This window comes from Nerophis lumbriciformis, linkage group LG35 (genome assembly GCF_033978685.3).
Source record: "Nerophis lumbriciformis linkage group LG35, RoL_Nlum_v2.1, whole genome shotgun sequence".
Classification (NCBI taxonomy): Eukaryota; Metazoa; Chordata; class Actinopteri; order Syngnathiformes; family Syngnathidae; genus Nerophis; species Nerophis lumbriciformis.
In genome coordinates, this window is record NC_084582.2 from 8,664,925 (window position 1) to 8,692,761 (window position 27,837).

General features: G+C 38.5%; 2 protein-coding genes across 3 annotated transcripts in view; both read right to left on the reverse strand.

Moving 5' to 3' along the window:
* Positions 1–27,837, reverse strand: part of LOC133575398 (PDZ and LIM domain protein 7-like) — an 84,485-nt gene that overhangs the window by 18,575 nt on the left and 38,073 nt on the right. For both annotated transcript variants that reach the window (XM_061928103.2, XM_061928104.2), the window contains exons 4-5: positions 24,494–24,521; positions 20,266–20,462 (exon numbers count right to left, since the gene is read on the reverse strand). In XM_061928103.2, the coding sequence (XP_061784087.1) occupies positions 20,266–20,462; positions 24,494–24,521 (225 nt within the window). The remainder of the gene's footprint in view (positions 1–20,265; positions 20,463–24,493; positions 24,522–27,837) is intronic.
* LOC140677563 (PDZ and LIM domain protein 7-like) lies at positions 9,690–12,484 on the reverse strand. Its single transcript, XM_072912333.1, has 3 exons — positions 12,092–12,484; positions 10,938–10,974; positions 9,690–10,255 (listed from the first exon to the last, which is right to left on the reverse strand). Exons 1-3 carry the CDS (start codon positions 12,264–12,266, stop codon positions 10,159–10,161), a joined length of 309 nt encoding a protein of 102 aa, XP_072768434.1. The 5' UTR covers positions 12,267–12,484; the 3' UTR covers positions 9,690–10,158.

Here is a 27,837-nt window from a genome sequence, read left to right on the forward strand (position 1 = left end):
AACCACTAAGCAAGTTTTAAACAAGAAAGAGAAAAACATGCTCTGTAAAATTTAAGAAGAAGCACGTTACAGCACAAAGGAAGCAGTAATTAACAGGAAAATCTTCAGTAGGTTAATAAGAGTTAGAGAGAGAATAATACAAACCCCGTTTCCATATGAGTTGGGGAATTGTGTTAGATGTAAATATAAACGGAATACAATGATTTGCAAATCATTTTCAACCCATATTCAGTTGAATATGCTACAAAGACAACATATTTGATGTTCAAACTGATAAGCAGTTTTTTTTTTTGCAAATAATCATTAACTTTAGAATTTGATGCCAGCAACACGTGACAAAGAAGTTGGGAAAGGTGGCAATAAATACTGATAAAGTTGAGGAATGCTCATCAAACACTTATTTGGAACATCCCACGGGTGAACAGGCTAATTCGGGAACAGGTGGGTGCCGTGATTGGGTATAAAAGTAGATTCCATGAAATGCTCAGTCATTCACAAACAAGGATGGGGCGAGGGTCACCACTTTGTCAACAAATGCATGAGCAAATTGTTGAACAGCTTAAGAAAAACCTTTCTCAACCAGCTATTGCAAGGAATTTAGGGATCTCACCATCTACGGTCCGTAATATCATCAAAGGGTTCAGAGAATCTGGAGAAATCACTACACGTAAGCAGCTAAGCCCGTGACCTTCGATCCCTCAGGCTGTACTGCATCAACAAGCGACATCAGTGTGTAAAGGATATCACCACATGGGCTCAGGAACACTTCAGAAACCCACTGTCAGTAACTACAGATGGTCGCTACATCTGTAAGTGCAAGTTAAAACTTTCCTATGCAAGGCGAAAACCGTTTATCAACAACACCCAGAAACGCCGTCGGCTTCGCTGGGCCTGAGCTCATCTAAGATGGACTGATACAAAGTGGAAAAGTGTTCTGTGGTCTGACGAGTCCACATTTCAAATTGTTTTTGGAAACTGTGGACGTCGTGTCCTCCGGACCAAAAAGGAAAAGAACTATCTGGATTGTTATATTGTAAAGTGTAAAAGCCAGCATCTGTGATGGTATGGGGGTGTATTAGTGCCCAAGACATGGGTAACTTACACATCTGTGAAGGCGCCATTAATGCTGAAAGGTACATACAGGTTTTGGAGCAACATATGTTGCCATCCAAGCAACGTTACCATGGACGCCCCTGCTTATTTCAGCAAGACAATGCCAAGCCACGTGTTACATCAACGTGGCTTCATAGTAAAAGAGTGTGGGTACTAGACTGGCCTGCCTGTAGTCCAGACCTGTCTCCCATTGAAAATGTGTGGCGCATTATGAAGCCTAAAATACCACAACGGAGACCCCCGGACTGTTGAACAACTTAAGCTGTACATCAAGCAAGAATGGGAAAGAATTCCACCTTAAAAATGTGTCTCCTCAGTTCCCAAACGTTTACTGAGTGTTGTTAAAAGAATAGGTGATGTAACAGTGGTGAACATGCCCTTTCCCAACTACTTTGGCACGTGTTGCAGCCATGAAATTCTAAGTTAATTATTTGCAAAAAAATATATATAAAGTTTATGAGTTAAAACATCAAATATCTTGTCTTTGTAGTGCATTCAATTGAATATGGGTTGAAAAGGATTTGCAAATCATTGTATTCCGTTTATATTTACATCTAACACAATTTCCCAACTCATATGGAAACGGGGTTTGTATAACAACTGTTGGTGTGTCAATATTGTCACACAGTCAGTACACGACACGTTAGAAGGGCGGATCAATTTTCTAGCATGCACACATCGCACTGTATGGAATGGCCTCAATCTCGTTACCTTGCGTAATGACAATAAAGCTGATTCTGATTCTGATTCTGATTCTGATTCTAAATTGGGGGTGTCGATACCAAGGGTATATCAGTATATGATCGATACTAAACATTTTTATTTTCTCAAACTAATTTTTTCTGTCGTTTTTGTTAATGTTCACTAGCTCAGGGAATAAGTCACACACAAAAAGAATTAACTAAGTAATAGAGAGTAGTTGCTTTTGTTTCGTGATTGTGTACTATTGACTTTGTTTTGCTCAAACAATTGTATGTAATAAAGAGAATAAGGAACAGGTTTAAATATTGTGTTTACATTGTTAAAGTGTCGATAGCACTCAGCATAAATAATAAATAGAAACATGTACAGTTAATACAAAGGATCGGTATGAGCATTGGTATCGGCTGATCTAAGTCATGGATGATTTGAATAGTTCAATACGCTTTATCAGTCAAAAATTATATTTGAGTTTGTTTGGAGAGTTTTATAAGAAAATGGCACCAATTTCGGTGGAATTGCCCTTCTTTGTGGACTACTTGTGCCTCAGTACAAGGAGATAAAGATTATTTTATCAAAAAATTAGATACGGTTGACTTTACTAACCTACTGAAAAATAAACAAAATCCTGATAGCGATGAACTCTTGATGATGCAGCAACAGCACACTTTGATTGTTTGACATAAGTGACAGGAAACTCATCAAACATGTCACATCTTGTCAAAATTTGAATGCGGAGGAGTTTAGCTTGAAGCCCGCGTGTGCAGAGCAGCGGAAATAAGAACTTGCATCTGCATTTAAAAGCTCTATTACCCGCAGCAAGCGCCACTATATTCAGAAAATCTTCAAACCACAACTGAGATCGGTGGGACCGCGCGCTCTGGAGATGTCTCATCTTGGGAAAAAAAATATAACAGCGCCCTAAGCGAATATCATGTTTACAACATCAACAGTGCCAGCTACAATCAGCCACTGAGAGATGATGAAACCATTGCTCATTCGCAAAGCAGAGAGAAGAAACCAGGAAATGCATTACCCTGAATTAACTTTACTCCTCGCTGCCTCGTCACATTAATCTGTATAGCATCATATTCAGTATGCCTGTCAATTAAACCAATTATGCATCCGAAACACCTGAAACACACAGGACAAGTTGGCCATTCGCAGCTGGGAGCCATCAGGCAAGAGAATATACAAACCCTGTTTCCATATGAGTTGGGAAATTGTGTTAGATGTAAATATAAACGGAATACAATGATTTGCAAATCCTTTTCAACCCATATTCAATTGAATGCACTACAAAGACAAGATATTTGATGTTCAAACTCATAAACTTTTTTTTTTTGCAAATAATAATTAACTTAGAATTTCATGGCTGCAACACGTGCCAAAGTAGTTGGGAAAGGCCATGTTCACCAATGTGTTACATCACCTTTTCTTTTAACAACACTCAAACGATTGGGAACTGAGGAAACTAATTGTTGAAGCTTTGAAAGTGGAATTCTTTCCCATTCTTGTTTTATGTAGAGCGTCAGTCGTTCAACAGTCCGGGGTCTCCGCTGTCGTATTTTACGCTTCATAATGCGCCACACATTTTCGATGGGAGACAGGTCTGGACTGCAGGTGAACCAGGAAAGTACCCGCACTCTTTTTTTAAAAAGCCACGCTGTTGTAACACGTGCTGAATGTGGCTTGGCATTGTCTTGCTGAAATAAGCAGGGGCGTCCATGAAAAAGACGGCGCTTAGATGGCAGCATATGTTGTTCCAAAACCTGTATGTACCTTTCAGCATTAATGGTGCCTTCACAGATGTGTAAGTTACCCATGTCTTGGGCACTAATGCACCCCCATACCATCACAGATGCTGGCTTTTGAACTTTGCGTCGATAACAGTCTGGATGGTTCGCTTCCCCTTTGGTCCGGATGACACAAAGTCGAATATTTCCAAAAACAATTTGAAATGTGGACTTGTCAGACCACAGAACACTTTTCCACTTTGCATGAGTCCATCTTAGATGATCTCGGGCCCAGAGAAGATGTTGTTGATAAATGGCTTTCGCTTAGCATAGTAGAGCTTTAACTTGCACTTGCAGATGTAGCGACGAACTGTATTTAGTGACAGTGGTTTTCTGAAGTGTTCCTGAGCCCATGTGGTGATATCCTTTAGAGATTGATGTCGGTTTTTGATACAGTGCAGTCTGAGGGATCGAAGGTCACGGTCATTCAATGTTGGTTTCCGGCCATGCCGCTTACGTGGAGTGATTTCTCCAGATTCTCTGAACCTTTTGATGATATTATGGACCGTAGATGTAAATTTCTTGCAATTGCACTTTAAGAAACGTTGTTCTTAAACTGTTTGACTATTTGCTCACGCAGTTGTGGACAAAGGGGTGTACCTCGCCCCATCCTTTCTTGTGAAAGACTGAGCATTTCATGGAATCTACTTTTATACCCAATCATGGCACCCACCTGTTCCCAATTTGCCTGTTCACCTGTGGGATGTTCCAAATAAGTGTTTGATGAGCATTCCTCAACTTTATCAGTATTTATTGCCACCTTTCCCAACTTCTTTGTCACGTGTTGCTGGCATCAAATTCTAAAGTTATTGATTATTTGCAAAAAAAAAAAAAATGTTTATCAGTTTGAACATCAAATATGTTGTCTTTGTAGCATATTCAACTGAATATGGGTTGAAAATGATTTGCAAATCATTGTATTCCGTTTATATTTACATCTAACACAATTTCCCAACTCATATGGAAACGGGGTTTGTATATGATGCGGGAAAATAAATTCCTATTCAACAGCAAAAAAAGACAACTTGCAGGTCTGGTGAGAGAAAGGAAGCGACACGGAACACAATTAAGACTATGGAGGGACTATTGAGGTGACAAAAAAACAGTTTAAATTGGTTTGACACGCAGATTCAGGGTCAGCTACCCTCTACCATCATTGGACCAAATGAAGGTGCAATTATTTGGACAGCAGACAAGCTGCAGCAGCTCCTCTGAGATGTTTGCTCGCTGAAGGTTACAGGTGCAAATCAGAGTACATTCTGCATCGCGTCTATTCCCACCTGGACTGGCCTGGAGCATGTTTTCTTGACATTTTCACCGCTTTCAACATACAACCAATACCTCCCTGCCCCCACCCACCACACCACCCCCAATTGCATGCTGCAGAGTAACAAGCAATGGACACATTGACATTTGCACTTCATTCTTTACACCTCATATTTCACATCCACCTCTGTTCTTATTTTTGTATCCTCCCCAGAGGGAAGTGTCGAGTGGAGCACAGAGGTTTTATAAATCTGAGTGATAAGATGCGTTTTCTGTATTTATTTATGTATTCATTTCTTTTCAGACAGAACAAGAAGCTGCACGTCATCCTCCAAACAAAAGGTGATTTATGTTGACATATATGTGAACATGACAAACTGCATGTCTGATGGATGCTCTATTATTTCATATCCACTCCTTATTTTGAGTTGAACCAACTTTTGCATGGAAGATAAAGTAAAGCAAAGCATTAACTTGTCATATTCTCTGCTTTCGCTTTAGCTTTTTTGGGAAAGAGGGGAGAAGCATATTCATTGGAGGTAGTATCACTTAAGTGTCAATCAATTTCAAAGCAGTAAATCCCGGCATACACAAGGTTACATGTGAAATTTAATTTACAGTGTTTATTTTGCTTGTTTTTACACTTTTAGGATGAATTAATATTAGATCTGCAACACCAATCACCTTAGCATTTCATTTTCATCTTTAGTCAAATAAAAATCGGTTGTAATTTAGAAGCGGTAAACTTTATATGAAAGTGTATTAAAAAACGTTAGTGTTGCTTAAAAATAGTCAGTTTTCTTGTTAGTTGGAATGGAAGACTTTTTTCTACTACTACTTTCCTGTGGTAAAATAAATATTTTAATAATGATTTAGATTAGTCTTTTATGAATGTATTTGTTATGTCTATATTTGTATTATTGATTGCATTTTTTTTGTAACATAAATTATTAAAAACATTTACACAAAAGCTGTTCTCCATTTAGAGTACCCAAAATGAACCCAACTGTGACCTTAAAACTGTGGCACGTACTGAACCGGGACTATGGCATATCATTATGGTCTCGTGAAAAGCGTGCATCTCCAAAATTTGGTAAACCACAATGATAATAAATTATATACATATACACACATACACACGCACACACTTCAGCACTGGCAATCAAAACATTGCATTCTGATCTCCTATCACCAACTTTATATACCGTATTTCCTTGAATTGCCGCCGGGTATATATTATCCGCATGCCTCGTTTTACCACCGGGTCAAACTCGTTTCGCAAAATAATTAGCGCATGCTTAGAATTAGCGCATGCTTAGAATTACTGCCGGGTCAAACTTGCTCAGCAAAATAATTAGCATATGCCTCGTTTTACCGCCGGGTCAAACTCGTCACGTCACAAGTGACACTTCACCTTTCAAGGCATCATTTTCCAAAATGGAGGGGGCTAATTTCAATAATTTAAAATCGCATAAAGGGAAGAAGATAAAGAGCTATTCAGTAGGATTTAAGGTCCAAGCTATTGAATATGCTAAAAAGAAGAGTAAAAATGTTTTATTAATATAGCTGCGTGTGTCAAATATGAGTCATTAAATGACTCCCGCCTCATGGTGGTAGAGGGCGCTAGTGATCCCAGGAATTATTCTTGCGACTACTCGGCTGCAGAAGAAGTGACAACAACAGTTTTCTAAACTGGACTTTCAGTCGAAGCAGGAGGTAATAATTAAAGGAAGATCTCCATCGAGACAGAGAGACTTTTAAAACTGAAGAAAGATAAGGAAGACTTCTATAAACAAGTTATCGATGCTTTTGTTCAGAAGGAGCGGCCCATGGACTTCATTTATAAGTAAAGGTAAGACCATAATAACGTTGTTTTTTTTATTAAATGTGCTTTTCATGATGGTATCCTTACTTCACACTCAAATTTATAAGCGCAGGCCTAAATTTACCGCATGCCTTTGGTAAGCGCCGGAGTGAGAAGAGGTTTTAAATTAATTACCGCCCTGGCGCTAATTCAAGGAAATACGGTATCCTTTTTTCTTTCTGATGATTCAAATGGTACAAAGAAAAAGTATTAAACTTTAAATACAATTAATTTTACTGTAGGCTTTAAAGTTAAGATCCCAAATAACACACGCTAAATAACGTGTGCAAATTATACAATTGCGTGTGTTATTAGTGGGCATGTTGCAGGTGATCAACTAAGACTGCATGCTAAATTGATAACAAGTGCAAAAGTGGTGCAGACAGCCCAATTTTAATGAGGATTTTGCATGTCCCCCTTGAGAGTCACTTACTGCACAGCTATATGCTCCATCCAAACTGTGGTGTTTTCTAAGTGTGGAACATAATACAGCACACAACTATAATCTGTATCCGCTTTTCTGCAATATAGACGCGTGATTTAGACTACAGAACCTATTTTTAGCACGCTTTGGGAGGCACCGTGATGTTGTGATGGTGTGTCTGGAATGATCCAGCCGCAACAAAATACATGTTGCAAGAAGATTTTTCATAGGAGATATATTAATTATAAGATGTATATATAACATACATATTATTAATATATCTATTAATATAAATAAAGTGAACGCAATTAGAAAAAAACGTCAGCAGACACCAATACAAATCAATTGAATTAAATTTGGCATTCATTTTTGCGCACCAACCAGCATCTTAAGTCATCAAGCAGCTAAAAAATGTGATTGCTAAGTAGATGATACGTCTAATATATTTTTTTTTTTCTGACGGTCCAAATACGTTAACACGCCCATGAAAGGAGTGTTCTCTCTTCACCGTCTGTCTTTGCATCGCAATCGCCTGCTTGCTCCCAGCCATTTGTGTGTAACTGCCAGTTTCCACGCACGTTCTAAACATGCTCAATATACACGAAAAAGTCTATATTCAGTCTTGATAGATCAGATTGCGGCCGCTAAATGATTACATTTGCAGCTCCTCCTTCACTTTGTGAGCATTCTGATATTCATAATCTATTCTGCATATGCATGAAGACAGACACTAAATAGATTGTGCGCCTTATTTTGCTCATTAAAGGGGAACATTATCACCAGACCTATGTAAGCGTCAATATATACCTTGATGTTGCAGAAAAAAGACCATATATTTTTTTAAACCGATTTCCGAACTCTAAATGGATGAATTTTGGTGAATTAAACGCCTTTCTATTACTCGCTCTCGGAGCGATGACGTCACGTTGTGACGTCACATCGGGAAGCAATCCGCCATTTTCTCAAACATCGAGTCAAATCAGCTCTGTTATTTTCCGTTTTTTCGACTGTTTTCCGTAGCTGGGAGACATCATGCCTCGTCGGTGTGTTGTCGGAGGGTGTAACAACACGAACAGGGACGGATTCAAGTTGCACCAGTGGCCCAAAGATGCGAAAGTGGCAAGAAATTGGACGTTTGTTCCGCACACTTTACCGACAAAAGCTATGCTACGACAGAGATGGCAAGAATGTGTGGATATCCTGTGACACTCAAAGCAGATGCATTTCCAACGATAAAGTCAAAGAAATCTGCTGCCAGACCCCCATTGAATCTGCCGGAGTGTGTGAGTAATTCAGGGACAAAGGACCTCGGTAGCACGGCAAGCAATGGCGGCAGTTTGTTACCGCAGACGAGCGAGCTAAACCCCCTGGATGTCTTGGCTCACACCGTCCCTTATGCCACCGAAGATGATCAAGAGAAGAATATCGACCCTAGCTTCCCTGGCCTGCTGACATCAACTCCAAAACTGGACAGATCAGCTTTCAGGAAAAGAGCGCGGATGAGGGTATGTCTACAGAATATATTAATTGATGAAAATTGGGCTGTCTGCACTCTCAAAGTGCATGTTGTTGCCAAATGTATTTCATATGCTGTAAACCTAGTTCATAGTTGTTAGTTTCCTTTAATGCCAAACAAACACATACCAATCGTTGGTTAGAAGGCGATCGCCGAATTCGTCCTCGCTTTCTCCCGTGTCGCTGGCTGTCGTGTCGTTTTCGTCGGTTTCGCTTGCATACGGTTCAAACCGATATGGCTCAATAGCTTCAGTTTCTTCTTCAATTTCGTTTTCGCTACCTGCCTCCACACTACAACCATCCGTTTCAATACATTCGTAATCTGTTGAATCGCTTAAGCCGCTGAAATCCGAGTCTGAATCCGAGCTAATGTCGCTATAGCTTGCTGTTCTTCCCGCCACGTTTGTTTGTATTCACTATGTGATGTCACAGGAAAATGGACGGGTGTTTATAACGATGGTTAAAATCAGGCACTTTGAAGCTTTTTTTAGGGATATTGCGTGATGGGTAAAATTTGGAAAAAAACTTCGAAAAATATAATAAGCCACTGGGAACTGATTTTTAATGGTTTTAACCATTCTGAAATTGTGATAATGTTCCCCTTTAAAGAGATGCAATCATCTACACACAAGCTTAGTAGTTCAGCTTTGCATGGATTTACAAGTTTGCACGAGTAACAATACATGCAAATCTTTAGTAGAACAGGCCCCAATTTTTTATTTCTGGGCCAGGTATCACACAAGTTAGTTACTTACCAAACACTTGTTCAATAACGCGCTTAGTTATGCATGTTTGTTGGCGGGCTTGATGACTAACTGCACAACTATTTTCTCTATTAGGTAATAAATGTGTCAAATGTAAGCAGACACCTTATTAACGCAAGCCTGTGCAAGTGAGCTCACCAGGAGGTTGCACTTATTGTTGCCAAGATGAAGAAAAAGTCAGCCTGAACAGTGAAAGATGGAAGCGTGACAGAAAAGATATACACAAGAAAAACAGAGAGGCAAGAGAATCTTTTTGTCAGATGTTTTGTATTTTTGATGACAGCAAAGAACAGAAAAAGTCAGGTACAGCTTGATGATTTTTGTTGTAATGTTTGGAGACAGGATAAGAAGATCAGAAATGAAAACTCAGCGAGAAGCAAGAAAAGTAAGCATGACAGAATCAAAGTAGAACAATAAACAGAAAGGTGTTCCCCACTGTTGAGACCCCCTCCTCACTAGTTCACCCCCGAGCTCAGTAGGGGATGAAAACTAGGAAACAAGACAGTGGTCCACTGATCTTAACACTATGGCTCAGTATGCAAAGCTCCAGTTGAAGCTTTGTCATCTTAGCGAAGTTACTTCGAGTTTTAGTTTCTTATTACCTGCCTCAACCCCCAGCTTATTACCCCCCCGTGTTGTTAAGTTATCTGCCACTGGATGGTCGGCTATCGTCGTCTTCTTTGAGGTGCGGCTATGTCTAGCAGCGTCCGATGTCGCTCAGGATTTGATATTTAGGGCGCGAGCGGACCTGTCATGGTGCCAATCCCTCAAACGGGCATAACGGGGGCTCTGAATCTCAGTGAGGAACTTTTCCCTGCCCAAGAGAGAGGGATGAAACACAGACAGGAAGGAGATATGTTATAGAGCAGAACTGAAAGAGAGAAATGGGCGGTGAAATACGAAAAAACACAAAAGAGAGTGCAGACTACATTTGGTTGGTGCAGGTATGCCTCATGCATGAATGTATCTGCGGTGCTGGTTATGGAGGGGCTTAATTACGTTATCGTCTAATTTGGTTTTTGTCATAAGAAATCTGCGACATTATCTCATGTTTTTAAACCTTATTTATTAATGTTAAATTATTGACGTACAAGTATTGATTTAGATCCATGCAGCAGTAGGCAACTTAAAAAACAATTTTATTTCTGGGGCTCCAAGTAAGTGTGTGTTGATTTTAGCGATAATGATATGTCTGATATATCACTACATAAATTAACAGATGTGTTAGAATGGTGTGTTAAGAAGCATCTACTGCATGGAGTTGGAATGACATGCGACACAGATCGTAATGTCTTTGTGAACGGGTGCCAAATTTTTCTGTAGCAGCCCAAATGTAATTGTGGTAGGCCGCCTCAAAATAAACAAATGTATGGGAAACACTGATATTCATTCAACTGATGTTTACACACACTCACAATACACAACACAATATGCAAGTGCATAATAAACCGCAATACATTATGCTGGACCACTATGAACCACATTCAAGACTTTACCTGGCCCTCTTCATGGTTTCATCATCTGGGTCCTGCACTAGGAGATCCAGGAGAGACACACACATTAGAAGGCTTACTTGAAGCTGACACATACACCCACGACTTAGATATGTCAATCAATGACCAAGATGGTGCTGTTTTTGTGAGGATCCACATAGCAATTAGTAGCCAAGGTATCCTCATGTCAAGTTGCATTACAATGCTATAGAGATGATATGAAATGTGCCATGCAAGTCTTAAGCCACACACTTGTTTTCTTGTTTTACAAATACTAGAACTATAACCATAATGTCACTAAGTCGAGCTCAGGCTTCCACCAAGGCTGAAATGTTAATCATGGGAGTGTTGTATTTGTTTGGGAGCAAGTTAGACCCTGGTTCATGGTACGACACAGCGTGCACATTGTGGAGTTAATTTTCAAAATAACGTGCAGCTATATAATTTGCATTACGATTTTTCAACGGTAAAAAAAACCTAAGTATCCTGTCAACTTTCTGTGGTGGCAGTCAGAGGCTAATTTTAGCAAACAAACTGTATAATGCAAACAACCTAAAGCAACTCTGATGACGAGCATATGCAACCTACAGTGCATGGAGTAGAAAGCTTAATCATAATTATTTTACTTTAATAAAAGCACTTAAAAAGTTTGGATTTGAGTTGTTACTTGTACCCAGAATTCTTTACTTTTTCTTCAAGATCTATTTTGTGAGCCTTTCCAGAGCCGTACAACTGTGCAATTAAAAATAGACACTATTTTAACCCATTAAAATAGATTATATTTTGCTATAAATTAAAATTAGGCTTAGTACTTATTGCACACCAATAATCACTTGTCTATTAGGAAGTAAATAAGTGCTTGCTTCCTTGGTTAAGTTGATTTAAACTAAAAATAGCTACAATTGTGTGAACTTTCAAGAACATTATACAAATTTGATTGTAGATGTTCTATACCACCATACAATCTGGATACATGTTGATACAGTCTGAAATCAAATATTTAGTTTGACAAAAGAGCTTGTCAAACTCATCACCATCATCAACACAGCACGCATGTTCAAGCACTGGCGAACACTAGAAGGACTTATTAGACACTCATCATTAAGCCATCAATATACACATAGTGAACATGCCAGGTAGGAAATCCCCGGACTTACTGAAGTCAGTGCCTGTGAGCTGGGCCAGGATTCGAAAAGAGCGGGACTGAGTGGTACCAGTGCGAGGTTGCCAGTCTTCTGTGTCCTGAATCAACCTCTTCTTGCTGCGGTCATTGGGGATAAAACAGGGCAAGTTCTCCACCCTCAGGTCGTGGCTACTAATAAACAAAACCATCCGTGGTTAACACAACACCTTCAAAAACTAGAGACCACCTACTCATGACAACCACATAATCTTGAAACTAAAACGACCATGCAACAGCCATAAATAAAGTCAGATAATCTGCAAGCTAATGGATCCTCACAGACTCACTTACTGACTGCAACATTAGATACACCTGCAAAATCTAATAGCATTTGATTAAAGAGCTTTCTCAATGATCTATTTTCAAAAGGATAATGCTGAGGGTTTTTTTTTTAACAGTGTGAGAGAAGTATTAATTTTGTCATATTGTGGTTTTAGTTTGTGCTACAAGAAGCGGCAAGACAAGACAAAGGCAAGTGTATTTATAGAGTACAATCCATACAAAAGTAAATTCAAAGGGCTTCACAGAAAATTGAAAGTAGACAAAAAACTTTAAAAAATAAAATCTTCACAAAAAATAATTACAATTTAAATCAAATCTAAGAGTAGATCAAATACTTTCAGTTGTCAAATACACATTTAAATACAATTATTTTTAGCCTGGATTTGAACAATGCCATCATTGAGGTCTGTCTCACATCTTCTAGAACAGTGGTTCTCAACCTTTTTTCAGTGATCTACCCCCTGTGAATTTTTTTTTAATTCAAGTACCCCCTAATCAGAGCAAAGCATTTTTGGTTGAAAAAAAAAGATAAAGAAGTAAAATACAGCACTATGTCATCAGTTTCTGGTTTATTAAATTGTATAACGGTGCAAAATATTGCTCATTTGTAGTGGTCTTTCTTGAACTATTTGGAAAAAAATATATAAAAATAACTAAAAACGTGTTGAAAAATAAACAAGTGATTCAATTATAAATAAAGATTTCTACACATAGAAGTAATCATCAACTTAAAGTGCCCTCTTTGGGGATTGTAATAGAGATCCATCTGGATTCATGAACTTAACATTTCTTCACAAAAAAAGAAATATTTAACATCAATATTTATGGAACATGTCCACAAAAACATCTAGCTGTCAACACTGAATATTGCATTGTTGCATTGTAATGAATGGAATAGCCTACTTGATTTGATGTTTAGTTTATGAACTTACATTCATATTTTGTTGAAGTATTATTCAATAAATATATTTAGAAAGGATTTTTGAATTGTTGCTATTTTTAGAATATTTAAAAAAAAATCTCACGTACCCCTTGGCATACCTTCAAGTACCCCCAGGGGTAGACGTACCCCCATTTGAGAACCACTGTTCAAGAAGACTATTTCAGATTTAGGAAGCATAAAACTGAAACACAGCGTCATCATGTTTTGTTCTGATTCTCGGGGGGCTGCAGGAGACCACTGTGAGGTTTTCAAAACCCGAAATGGGTCATATGGTTCTAAAATTTTAAATATGTGATTTGGCACAAGACAATGAAAATACTTGTACACAAGAAGAGCTGTTTTGAAGTATATTATCTGAGCAACAGGAAGCCAGTGCAGTGACCCAAGCACTGGACTAATATTGTCATATTTTCGGGTTTTATTCAGGACTCAAGCAGCAGCATTCTTGATGTACTGCAGCTGCTTTACAGCTTGTTTAGAGAGCCCAATGAGAAGGCCAATACAGTACTCTAACCTGTCAATGACAAAGGCATGGTTTAGTCTTAACAAGTCTGATTTAAACATTATTCCTCTGATTTTTGCAATATTTCTAATGCGGTAAAAAGCTGCTGATGATATTGACTTAATGTGGCTGTTAAAGTCTGAGTCCATTACTAATTCTTGATTTCGAATCTGATTATTAGGTTTGAGGGAGAGGGTCCCAAGGTTACTAATAATAGTTTATATTTGCTTCCGTGGGCCAAATACAATGATTTCAGTTTTGTCTGAATTTAGCTGAAGAAAATTACTTTGCATCCGCACATTGAACTGTTCGATGCAGTCACAAAGTTAATCAGCAGGCCAACGTTCTCCTGTCGTCAGTGACACGTAGATCTGAGTGTCATCTGCATAGTTGTGGTTGGAACCACTGAAGCTGCGTATTAGCTAGCCTAGTGGTAGCATGTCCGTCCATCTTCTTCCACTTATTCGAAGTCTGATCGCAGGGGCAGCAGCTTAAGCCCAGATTTCCCTCACCCCAGCTACTTCGTCCAGCTCCCGAGGCATTCCCAGGCCAGCTGGGAGACAGAGTCTCTCCACCGTGTCCTGGGTCTTCCCTGTGGTCTCCTACCGGTCGAACGTGCCCTAAACACCTCCCAAGGGAGGCGTTCGGGGGTCATTCTGACCAGATGCCCGAACCACCTCGTCTGGCTCCTCTTGATGTGGAGGAGCAGCGGCTTTTATTCTGAGCTCCTCCCGAATGACAGAGCTTCTCACACTGTCTCTAAGGAAGAGCCCCGCCACCCGACGGAGGAAACTCATTTTGGCCGCTGGCAGCAAGTACAAGTTTAAAAATAAGGGCCCGAGAATCGAGCCCTGAGGAACCCCACAGGTCATAGCCATTGGGTCAGAGAAAGTTACCAATTTCAACAAACTATGTTTTCTGATCAAGATAGGACTTGAACCAATTAAGAGCAGAACCAGATATCTCCACCCAGTTTTCTAACCTCTGTAATAAAATAGTATTGTCAACAGTGTCAAAGGCAGCGGTCAGGTCCAGCAGAACCAAGAGTGAGACGTTTCCTGTATTTTTCTTTGGGTGGATATCATTTGTCACCTTGATCAGCACTGTTTCAGTGCTCTGGTGGGGCCTAAAACCAGATTGGAAAGTATCAAACACATTGCTATACAAGAGAAAGTCACTAAGCTGTTGGTATACAACTTTTTCCAGGACTTAACCCAATAAATGGCAAGTTTGATATGGGCCGATAGTTCTTCCGTACTGTGGCATCTCGACTACTCTTCTTTAAGAGGGCCTTAATGACAGCAGTTTTTAAGGCCTTTGGAAATGTTCCAGTCTGAAGTGAGATGTTAACTAGATGAGAAAATTGTGGTCATAAAGTGCTCAGCACAGACTTTAGAAATCTAGTGGGTAACTCATCAAGACAGCATGTTGATGGACTCAGAGTGTGGATGATCTCCTCAACTGTTTTGTCAATGATATGAATGAAATGTACCAGCTCTAGTTATCTAGCTGGCTGCAGAGTAGCTTTTTGTTTTCTGGGAATTATTGCAATTTTAATGCCTTGAACCTTATCATGGAATAATATTGCTAACTCATTGCACTTTGATGAAGAAATTAGTTGTTTAAAGGGAAGTGAAACTGGAAGGTTTGTTAATCTGTTCACTGGAGCAAACAGGACACGAGAGTTGTGACTACAGTTTGTGATGATTTCAGAAAAATAATTTTCCCTTGACCTATGCAAAGTCTGCTTGACCGTTGAATGCATTTAACTTCTCTCTGTAAATCTCATAATGAACTTGCAGCTTTGACTTGAGCCATGTGCTTCTCTTCCGCTTCTCATATCCGTGTTACCTTATGATGTACTGCAATTGAACACCACTTCATACTGCAACCACAATAATAAAGCTAGTTTCAAATTAGTACCTCACTAACGGAACGAACAGTTTTAATTAAAGTTTTTTGCAGGGTTACCTAATAAAGTGACCAGTGAGTGTATTGATCTAATTCATTGTAAGAAAACATGACAATTACTGTACTAAACATTTTCTTAAAAAACAATAACTAATATGACAAAAAAAAGGCTTCCATTTTAAAACACAGCTGAACCTTAGCATGCATTTACCAAAAATCAAAAGGAAGACTGAACTTATTCATATCATATATACACATCTCAACTAGTTTTAAGACACTCCTACTCTTGCATGCACTGCATAAGCCCCTTACTTGGAGACTTGGTATATATCATCATAGAAGATAGGTTCACCCCTATGGAACAAGAGTGGACAGAGAGGTGATAGGGGATAAGAATAAAGACAAACAAACAGGGGATAAGAATAAAGACAAACAAACAGCAGTAACATTTTAAGTTTTGCTTTTATGACCGACATAGAAGTGTTATAAGTAAGGATAACTAAACCTCCAGTTTTAAAACAAGTAGCAGGAAACCTTTAAAAAGGCCAATCAGTGCAAAAAGGACATAGATTCTTGTTCATGACTAACAATCTATATCCACTCGTTCTTTAGTAACATTCGGTACACTTTCATAATCTACTGAGATCCAATATGAAAGACAGCATCTCTACTTGACTACCATTCAATAAGACATTTTTAAAGTGGTTATATTATACAAAACCCCAATTTCTTGCCTGGGGGGAGCTGTTTCTGTGTATTTGGGATCCCTATAAGTGCCGGAAAATATAAATTCAAACCATATTTATAATATGATTTTGCCTTGTTCCAAACAAGCCATTTGAGATATGCCCGATTTGTGCCGCCAGTTGATATCTACATACATGGTAGAGGTTTTTTGCGAAACCTCTGCGTGAGCTTGCCATTTTTAATTTCCTGAGCGGCAGCAAAAATATGTCCGCGGTGCAACCCAATGAACGAAAATGCTCTGTGCCGGCCGGGTTAACTTTTGTGTAATGTACTTACTTAGGATATTTGGCGCGGAGCATAGCAAGAATTGCCAACTGACATGGAAGTACAGAGCCTGGCTAAGAAAGCCAACTCGGTCCGAGGGCACTATACAGAAGGAATTAGCCAAAAACATTTAATCGCAGAGAGAGTTGCTACAACGTATGGCAACGATGGGTACAATGAAACGGCAAGTCCAGTAATAGTAGATTGACAAATGCAATTATACTTTAGCAAAGTTGCATTGTTCGCTGAACTGGACTACATGTAGATGAGATTAACAAGCAATGTATATTGCTATATTCTTGTAAGGATGTAGATTGTAATTATTAAATAGGGAGACAGACATAACACAAAGCCTGTACATACATATAGCTTTATGGAGTGTCAGGCATTGAAAGAGAAATCAGCTAAACTATTCTTTGCGATGCTTTCATTTCTTTGGTTCTTAAGTTTTTTCCTCAAGTTTTCTCCTTGTGCGGGTCAAACTTTGGCTCGTACATGTACGTTTAGATGCTAAAATCCTTAGCTGTTGCCATTTCCACTAAAAAAATGGCTGACTGGGTGGAGACACAGAAGCAGCCAGCTAGAGGGAGCTAGGCGTCTCATAAGACCCAACTTTCAAAGCAGCTTGTTTTAAGAGACAGTCAAGTTGTTTAACGATGAGTAAAGCAAAATCGATGCAAATTTTTTAAGTTTTTAAGTTCCACCATTACATTATGTAGACCATAAGAAAACGTTTAAGATGTTAAATGACCCTGTTTTGTTCCACTTAAAATTTAACTCCTTTATTGGATCTCAATAAATTGTGCAGGTGTACCTAATGGTGTGACAAATAAGTGGAAGATCATGACTCTATACTGGATGGTGAGAAAGAAAAGGAAATGTACTAACTTGTCAAGAGTATCCATCTGCAGAGTTTAAAAAAAAAGGGTGGGAAACGGAAAGGCAAAAGGATGGTCAGAGTTCAGTTTTGGACAAAAGAAGAAAAAAAGAATAGAACATGTGACAAAAAACCAACAGAGAGAACATGTGACAGCTTGTACACGATTAGAAGCATCATCAGGATGCAGCCGACATGCAAAGAGTTAAGCAGAGGCATGCTTTTATTGTCAACAAGCTCTGAAAGAGAAAGACGCCATTGTGCGCCTGTCAGCCCTGCCTATTGTCAGACTGATCCATAATGATTTGGCACAAAACCTTCGTCATTCACAATCCTCTCAGCCACATAGGCAAAGGCTTTTCAAGAGTTATGTAAATGGTTTTGGCGTTAGCCCAAAGAGAGGATTTCTGCAGCGCTGCAGTCACTCTTATGATTCTTTTGCTCTGATTCTGTCCTTGCTGACTCTTTCTTTTAGTGGCTATACACATAGTAAATATGTTTAAATCATATAACCGACATGGTTGAAGTCTGAACACACTCAGTGATGTCTTCATCAAAACTGGGCCGACTGTTATCGTTGCGCTCTATGAGGCCACAGGAATGTATTTCCGTCACACAACTTCTCAACTAACCGTGAAGAGTAAACCAGTGAGAGGCTGCTAAAATAATCTAGCGCCAAAGATCTAAAGTTGTGTACAGGTCAGCAGAATGCAAGAGTGCGGCTGGCTAACTATGGCAACACACCAGATGACGTCGTACAACAGCCATGCCCCAAATTACAGCAACTAGATTGCCGTATATATGGAGACTATGAGATGCGTTCCGCATCATTAAAGGGGAACATTATCACCAGACCTATGTAAGCGTCAATATATACCTTGATGTTGCAGAAAAAAGACCATATATTTTTTTATCCGATTTCCGAACTCTATATGGGTGAATTTTGGCGAATTAAACGCCTTTCTATTATTCGCTCTCGGAGCGATGACGTCACGTTGTGACGTCACATCGGGAAGCAATCCGCCATTTTCTCAAACACATTACAAACACCGAATCAAATCAGCTCTGTTATTTTCCGTTTTTTCGACTGTTTTCCGTACCTTGGAGACATCATGCCTCGTCGGTGTGTTGTCGGAGGGTGTAACAACACGAACAGGGACGGATTCAAGTTGCACCAGTGGCCCAAAGATGCGAAAGTGGCAAGAAATTGGACGAAATTTGTTCAAAATACGAGGGTGTGGGGAAAGCCGACGAAAATGGTCAGTCGTTTGTTCCGCACACTTTACCGACGAAAGCTATGTTACGACAGAGATGGCAAGAATGTATGGATATCCTGCGACACTCAAAGCAGATGCATTTCCAACGATAAAGTCAAAGAAATCTGCCGCCAGACCCCCATTGAATCTGCCGGAGTGTGTGAGGTATTCAGGGACAAAGGACCTCGGTAGCACGGCAAGCAATGGCGGCAGTTTGTTCCCACATACGAGCGAGCTAAACCCCCTGGATGTCTTGGCTCACACCGCTTCTACCGTCCCTTATGCCACCGAAGATGATCAAGAGAAGAATATCGACCCTAGCTTCCCTGGCCTGCTGACATCAACTCCAAAACTGGACAGATCAGCTTTCAGGAAAAGAGAGCGGAAGAGGGTATGTCTACAGAATATATTAATTGATGAAAACTTTATTCATTACTCGCGATTTTACGTAAATTATTATACATAAACTGTGTTTACCAATAATTTAGCTTAAAAACATTACAACACTTAAAAACAAACACATACCAATCGTTGGTTAGAAGGCGATCGCCGAATTCGTCCTCGCTTTCTCCCGTGTCGCTGGCTGTCGTGTCGTTTTCGTCGGTTTCGCTTGCATACGGTTCAAACCGATATGGCTCAATATCTTCAGTTTCTTCTTCAATTTCGCTTAAGCCGCTGAAATCCGAGTCTGAATCAGAGCTAATGTCGCTATACCTTGCTGTTCTATCCGCCATGTTTGTTTGTTTTGGCATCACTATGTGACGTCACAGGAAAATGGACGGGTGTATATAACGATGGTTAAAATCAGGCACTTTGAAGCTTTTTTTAGGGATATTGCGTGATGGGTAAAATTTTGAAAAAAACTTCGAAAAATAAAATAAGCCACTGGGAACTGATTTTTAATGGTTTTAACCCTTCTGAAATTGTGATAATGTTCCCCTTTAAAACAATGTTGGAATGCAGCACAAAATCCAGCCGCCGTACGGTTCCTAACCTATTAATACACTGTAATTACATTTTTTATTACACATCAAAGTATTGTTTTCCCTTCAGAAACTTATAAAAGCAAACCTAAAATGAAAACGTTTGATGTCACACATGAGTTAGGATCTATGCAAAAAGAGGACTCATAAAATTCTAACACACTTCCCGTAAGGCCCATAAAACTGATATATGAAACAATTCTTTACCAGTTCCTGGAAATAAGCTCTATTTGAAGCAGATAAAGGCAATACAGTACGTAACTGAAAAAGTGTGCTTGTGTCAAGAGTTTGGAACAATTGGGTAAGAAAAACATTTTATGGAAGTTAAGGTATAACACTTGTCATTTCAACAAGATCACATGTTTATATGTTGCTCCACCTACCCATTCTGCGGTTGCTGCACACTGGCGCTGCCCTGAGAGCGCGGCGTGTTAAGTTTAGGTGAGTAGGCAACAGGTTTAATAAGAGGTCCCGAGCTGGCACTAGCGCCCCCTGCTGAGAAAGGCCTTGCCATCTTGTTAATGGTGGTGCTGGGGGCAAAGGAGTACTTTGGCTGCGCACAAGCCATGGCGCGCGAGTCCTGTGTGTTGGTGAGAGAGGGGAGACAATGCAGCATGACACACAACATGCAGTTAGACATTTTCCACACACTAGCACATTATTTCTGTCTGAACATATTTTCAAGATTCTTGAAAGAAATTAGAGTGGTACCTTGGCTTCTGTACTTCCTACTTGGTATAATGTTTTAGTTATTGAACGTCCAAACATATCGTCTGTTTCCATGAAATCAAAGCCCTAATACAGTGTAACATTGAATCATGAACCACTCTATTAGTGAACTTTTCGAATTACGAATTTTAGCTAGAGCCAAATGTTCCTCTGTGTGCAAACCATGTCTCTGTGTACGAACACTTCATTCATTCATTCATTCATCCATTCATTTTGTGTCCCGCCTGCAGGCAAAAAGCAGGGCGCAGAATTTTAGAGGAGGCGAAGACCTCCACTTCAGTTGTGCCGCAATACATTACTAGTCACTTTGCAGCGCTTCAGTGTGTCCTTTTCTGTGTTTTTTCGCCTTTTGAAAGGTTTTGTCCATTTTGCTAACTCAATATGAGTCCCAAAATGACCACAGACCAGCCTTGGAAAGAAGGAGGGAATTGATGTGGAGTTTAAAAAAAAAAAAGACTATTTGTGAAGAGTACATTAATGGCACTCACAAGTATGGACGAATTGACGAAGCAGGCTTTGTACCACACCAAGTTTTATTTGTAATGAGACTGGAATTTTTTGGGGAAAAAATGCCAAAGCAGACTGATTTCACAGCTGAGGAAAAGAGCTCCCTATCGTTTAGTGACTCCTCTTCCACATACATACACAGCCCATCCCCTGATCCCGCCCTTCTCTCCCTCTGTCTGTTCCTTTCTCGTCCGCTACTCCTTTGCAGATGTTAATGGAAGTGGATTTGTGGATTTACTTTTTTAAATGTTCATTAGTGCAGCAATATGGTTGTTAAAGTGAAGGATTTAAGGATTAAGGATAAAGTTTTGTGATTTCTGATAGTTTGTGAGGGCACCAAAGGGACATATGTGTGTGTGCGCATGTGTTAGTAGAACAATGTACAAATCCTTACTAAAATATGGCCTTTTGTCGAGGCTGGAACCCATTATTCATATTTACATGGTTTCTTATGGAGAACGTTGTTTCACAATAGAAATGTTTCGATTTACGAACCCTGTTCAGGAACCAATTAAGTTTGTAAATTGAGTTTCCACAGTCAAAGTATCCTACGTGATTTAGTGACTGTCTTGTTCTGTTATTAAAACATATACCGTATTTTTCGGAGTATAAGTCGCACCGGCCAAAAATGCATAATAAAGAAGGAAAAAAACATATAAGTCGCACTGGAGTAAAAGTCGCATTTTATGGGGAAATGTATTTGATAAAACCCAACACCAACAATAGACATTTGAAAGGCAATTTAAAATAAATAAAGAATAGTGAACAACAGGTTGAATAAGTGTACGTTATATGAGGCATAAATAACCAACTGAGAACGTGCCTGGTATGTTAACGTAACATATTATGGTGAGAGTCATTCAAATAACTATAACATATAGAACATGCTATACGTTTACCAAACAATCTGTCACTCCTAATCGCTAAATCCCATGAAATCTTATACGTCTAGTCTCTTACGTGAATGAGCTAAATAATATTATTTGATATTTTACGGTAATGGCCCTGCGATGAGGTGGCGACTTGTCCAGGGTGTACCCCGCCTTCCGCCCGATTGTAGCTGAGATAGGCTCCAGCGCCCCCCGCGACCCCAAAGGGAATAAGCGGTAGAAAATGGATGGATGGATGGATTTTACGGTAATGTGTTAATAATTTCACACATAATTCGCTCCTGAGTATAAACTATAAAAAAAAATTGCGACTTTTGGTCCGAAAAATACAGTACCCAAACTTGCCTGGGTTTTAGCAAGCGCTCGACTACCCACCTGAAAGTCATTCTCCCCAGGCCTGTCCCCCTCTCCATGACATCATCATTAGCTGACTCTGTAGTTATTTCCTAACTAACACAGTTACACCACAAATCTCGTGCTTTTTTTTTTTTTAATCAAATATGGCTGCAAAACAAGCCACCGTGGAGCCAAAGGAAGATGTATGTGTCAGTGTTTTGATAAAGAAGGTGAGCAACGCTTAAGTTCAAGAAAGAACTCAAAGCAAATATGAAGTCCATGTCCGCATGGCTCTCCCGTCGTCCCTTTCTCATTGCTCATTGCCATATTTGCCAAAGAGAGTCCTCAATAAAAGATAGTGGTATTACAAGTTCTTTTATCAATTTCCTTTGTCATTTATATGCAATTCACATTCTTTTCTGCATGTGAAACTACAATAATTAACTTTAAAACATGTTTTGTCTCAATATGTTGGGGATACTGGAACAGACTACCGTATTTTTCGGAGTATAAGTCGCTCCGGAGTATAAGTCGCACCGGCCGAAAATGCATAATAAAGAAGGAAAAAAACATATATAAGTCGCACTGGAGTATAAGTCGCATTTTTGGGGGAAATTTATTTGATAAAACCCAACACCAAGAATAGACATTTGAAAGGCAATTTAAAATAAATAAAGAATAGTGAACAACAGGCTGAATAAGTGTACGTTATATGAGGCATAAATAACCAACTGAAACGTGCCTGGTATGTTAACGTAACATATTATGGTAAGAGTCATTCAATTTACTATAACATATAGAACATGCTATACGTTTACCAAACAATCTGTCACTCCTAATCGCTAAAACCCATGAAATCTTATACATCTAGTCTCTTACGTGAATGAGCTAAATAATATTATTTGATATTTTACGGTAAAGTGTTAATAATTTCACACATAAGTCACTCCTGTGTATAAGTCGCACAACCGGCCAAAAAAACTGCGACTTATAGTCCGAAAAATACGGTAATTGGATTTGTGGGTTGTTTTTTTTTGTGCTGTCAGTATTAGTAGTGTCAAATTATTATTTTTAATAATCAAGATTTTTTAATGCTTTATTTGAATGTTTTATTTATTCAATTTTATTACGGTAACAGTTTTATCTAAAGTCCAGTCAGGGTGTATTTTAGAGTGAAATTTGCCAGCGAGAAGAACAGTTTGAGTCTCCTCACTCATCTTTACACTGATGTATGCATTGACCTGATCACTGACCGTATAGCAAACCTTTCAGTAACCCTTCGCTTTTAAGGCAAATGGGCATGAATGGTCAAAATACATAGCATGATTACAAGTTACATGATTAATTTATAATTTTTTTTAGATTAATCACGAGTTAACTCTTTATTTTTGACAGCCCGAGTCTTTTTGCTTCGCTTTTCGTATGATTCGATCTTCATCTGACTTTTTTTGTAGTAGATTACGAACACAAAAACCAAGGTACCACCGTATTCACTACTCAAGGTCTGAAGGCTTACTTCTCACAGAATATGAGTTAAAGAGGAGTTAAGATAAGAAAGCTATTTATTTGTGCTGCGAGATTATCCTCTTAAAAAGATAAAAGTGCTCAACACATGAAATAGACTTTGCACCAAGCCTGCAAAAGGACAGCCACTAAAATGCAGCATTGACTTTGTGGAAGTATCACATCCCGGTTGCTGTTCTAATAACGGAGTGCAGCACAAGGCGGCTCATGACACCATTGTGCTTTTTAAACTGTAATCAGCAGGCCAAGTGGCTCTTGAGTGACGCGACAACGGAATTTAATGTGTCGCAATCACTTTCAGTCTAGTATCGGGGGATATACGTATGTGGCATGAAAGCAAAAAACACAGGAAATTCCAAAGCTTTATTCACACCACTCTATACGGAGAAGTAGTTTAGTGACGCGCTGATGCTTTGCTAATGTGCAGCTCCTGGACCCTGCCAAAGCTTGACAGGTGACTCAGACGAAGCAAATTACTTTAAACCTAAAGTGACACCACACGGAGTTAAGGACAAATGAGAGCAACAATTACTAAAAGTCTCAATCACATTCAAAGGCAGTGCAGTGGTAACAAACCATGCTAATGGACATGTGATGGGTGGAAAACAGACAAATTCAAGCTTACCTTCTGCTCACCATCAGCTTTGACAGCTCTGTGGAGAAACCGGGAGAACATGAATTAGAACTGTCTTACGTAAAACACATATGAAAAACCAACGTCAATTTTGTTTGTGTAGAAATTTCATGGAAAAATGTCAAGTGGACATGATGTATATTTTGATTTCATTGATATCAAAACTGATGTTTCGCCAAAGATTCAAAAACATAAAATACAAGACTGATACGACTACATAATTCACATATTCAGGTATCGATGTATTGAACTCTTTCTATGACAGAAACCACAAGAAGAGGAACATTAATGACAGAAAAACGTTTCGAAAAATATGCACAGAACCAAGTCTGAAAGCGTTCAAGAATGATCGGAATGATCAAAGTTGGGTGGTATATGGTTTTGTTTTTAAATACTTTTGAGATGCTTTATAACAAACACTGCCCATTGAAACAACTTAGTAAGAAGCAAAAGAAAAACAATCAACCATGGATGACAAAAGGACTGAAAAATGCTTGCAACAAAAAGAATACATTATATAAAACCTTTATAACACAATGATCTACGGAGGCAGAAAACAGGCACAAAACGTATAGCATACGGAGGAAAGAATACTACGGTCAATAATTGGACTGGAACAAAAACAATATGAGAGCAACCTGGGGCATCCAGAATAGCAATATTAAAAATGGTGCCAACAAGGATTATCATAAATACTTCCCAGATGGAAATGTAAAAAATAACAATATGAACAAAGTAGTTGAAAGCTTCAATAACTATTTTGTGAACATTGGACCAAATCTAGAGGAAAAGATGAATGACACTAAAGACAGAACTCCCAATTTGATGTTCCTTAAATTTGAGTTTGAGTTTATTTTGAACATGCATGCATACAACATACATGCATACAAAAGAGAAAATAATCAATATTGTGAACAAATGTAAATCCAAGAGCTCAAATGATTGTAACGGAATTGATATGGAAACGAAAAAAAAGGTTATAGAAAAGATTTCAGGACCTTTTATTTAAATCAATAACCTATCATTTCAAACAGGCATATTCCCAGACAAAATGAAAATAGCAAAAGTTGTACCAATTTATAAGACTGGAGACAAACACTTGTTTACAAACTAAATACCTGTTTCTTTACTTCCACAATTTACTAAAATTATTGAAAAACTGTTTAACAATAGATTGGACAAATTCCTAAATAAAAATGAAACAGACAACCAAAAGAGCCAACATTTCAACATCAATGGTATTAATCGAAATAACGGAAGAGATCACCAATGAAATAGATAGCAAAAAATGTGCTGCTGCAGTGTTTATGGATTTAACAAAAGCATTTGACACAATCAATCACAATATCTTAATAAACAAATTAGAAAGGTATGGCATCAGAGGGTTGGACTTGAACTGACTAAGAAGCTACTTAACCAAAAGGAAGCAATACGTGAAGATAGGCGAACACACATCTACAGAGCTGAACAAATCTTGTGGTGTACCTCAGGGGTCAATACTGGGACCGAAATTGTTCAATCTACTTATCTTTATACTAATGACATTTGTAAAGTTACAAAAGACTTAAAGTTAGTATTATTTGCAGATGTTGTTTTGTTCAGATAGAACACACAGAAGCTAATACAAATAATAACAGAAGAAATGAACAAATTAAAAAGATGGTTTGACAAAAACACATTATCTTTGAATCTCAGTAAAACTAAAATAATACTATTCGGTAACAGTAGAAAGGAAAGTCAAACACAAATACAAAAAGACGGAGTAGACATTGAAATGGTAAAAGAAAACCTGTAATAATAGATGATAAAATTAACTGGAAACCTCATGTAAAAATATGCAACATAAAGTACCAAGAAATCAATAATGAATAAACCTAAATATGCAGCTGAGATAGGCTCCAGCACCCCCCGCGACCCCGAAGGGGACAAGCGGTAGAAAATGGATGGATGGATGTTCTAGACCAAAAATCAATCCATGTTCTCTACTGCTTGCTAGTATGATCATATATGAGTTATTGTGCAGAAATATGGGGAAACAACTACAAATATGCGCTTCATTCACTAACGGTGTCACAAAAAAGATTAATTAGAATAATACATAATGTTGGATATAGAGAACATACAAACCCTTTATTTATTGAATCAAAAATATTGAAATTGAACTACTTTGTGCATTTGCAAACAGCTAAAATTATGTACAAGGCAAACTATAGCTTGCTACCCAAACTTTTTCAACAATTGTTCTCACCATAAGAGGAGAGATATAACATTAGAGGAAAATCTAATTTAAAACATTTGTATATGCGTACAACACTTAAAACCTTTATAGCATGTTCGTATGTGGAATTCAATTAGGGAATGGTTTAAGCAAATCAATCAATCAAAGCACCAATATCATTCAGTTTAAAAGACTACATGTGTTCACAAAGTACAAAGAAGAACAATTATGATGAACATCTTGAACTTTTTTTTTTTTTTTTTTAGATAATGATTAATTATTTATTTAATATTTGTTCACTTAGTTATGGTATATTATTTATCTATTTATTCACTGTTCTTTTATAAACAGAGAACAAGGAAATGGTATAAAATTGCTATGGTATGTAAAGGGGTAGGATTAAATACGCTCTGCTTCTTCATACTCCTTTTCGGGCGTGCTGTAATGAAACAACTGGAAATAAACGGAAACTGAACTGAACTTTTGAACACCTGCGTGTTCACATCGACAACAAACCCGATTGAACACACAATGCAAACCCCGTTTCCATATGAATTGGGAAATTGTGTTAGATGTAAATATAAACGGAATACAATGATTTGCAAATAATTTTCAACCCATATTCAATTGAATATGCTACAAAGACAACATATTTGATGTTCAAACTGATAAACATTTTTTTTTTGCAAATAATCATTAACTTTAGAATTTGATGCCAGCAACACATGACAAAGAATTTGGGAAAGGTGGCAATAAATACTGATAAAGTTGAGGAATGCTCATCAAACACTTATTTGGAACATCCCACAGGTGTGCAGGCTAATTGGGAACAGGTGGGTGCCATGATTGGGTATAAAAACAGCTTCCCAAAAAATGCTCAGTCTTTCACAAGAAAGGATGGGGCGAGGTACACCCCTTTGTCCACAACTGCGTGAGCAAATAGTCAAACAGTTTAAGAACAACATTTCTCAAAGTGCAATTGCAAGAAATTTAGGGATTTCAACATCAACGGTCCATAATATCATCAAAAGGTTCAGAAAATCTGAAGAAATCACTCCACGTAAACGGCATGGCCGGAAACCAACATTGAATGACCGTGACCTTCGATCCCTCAGAC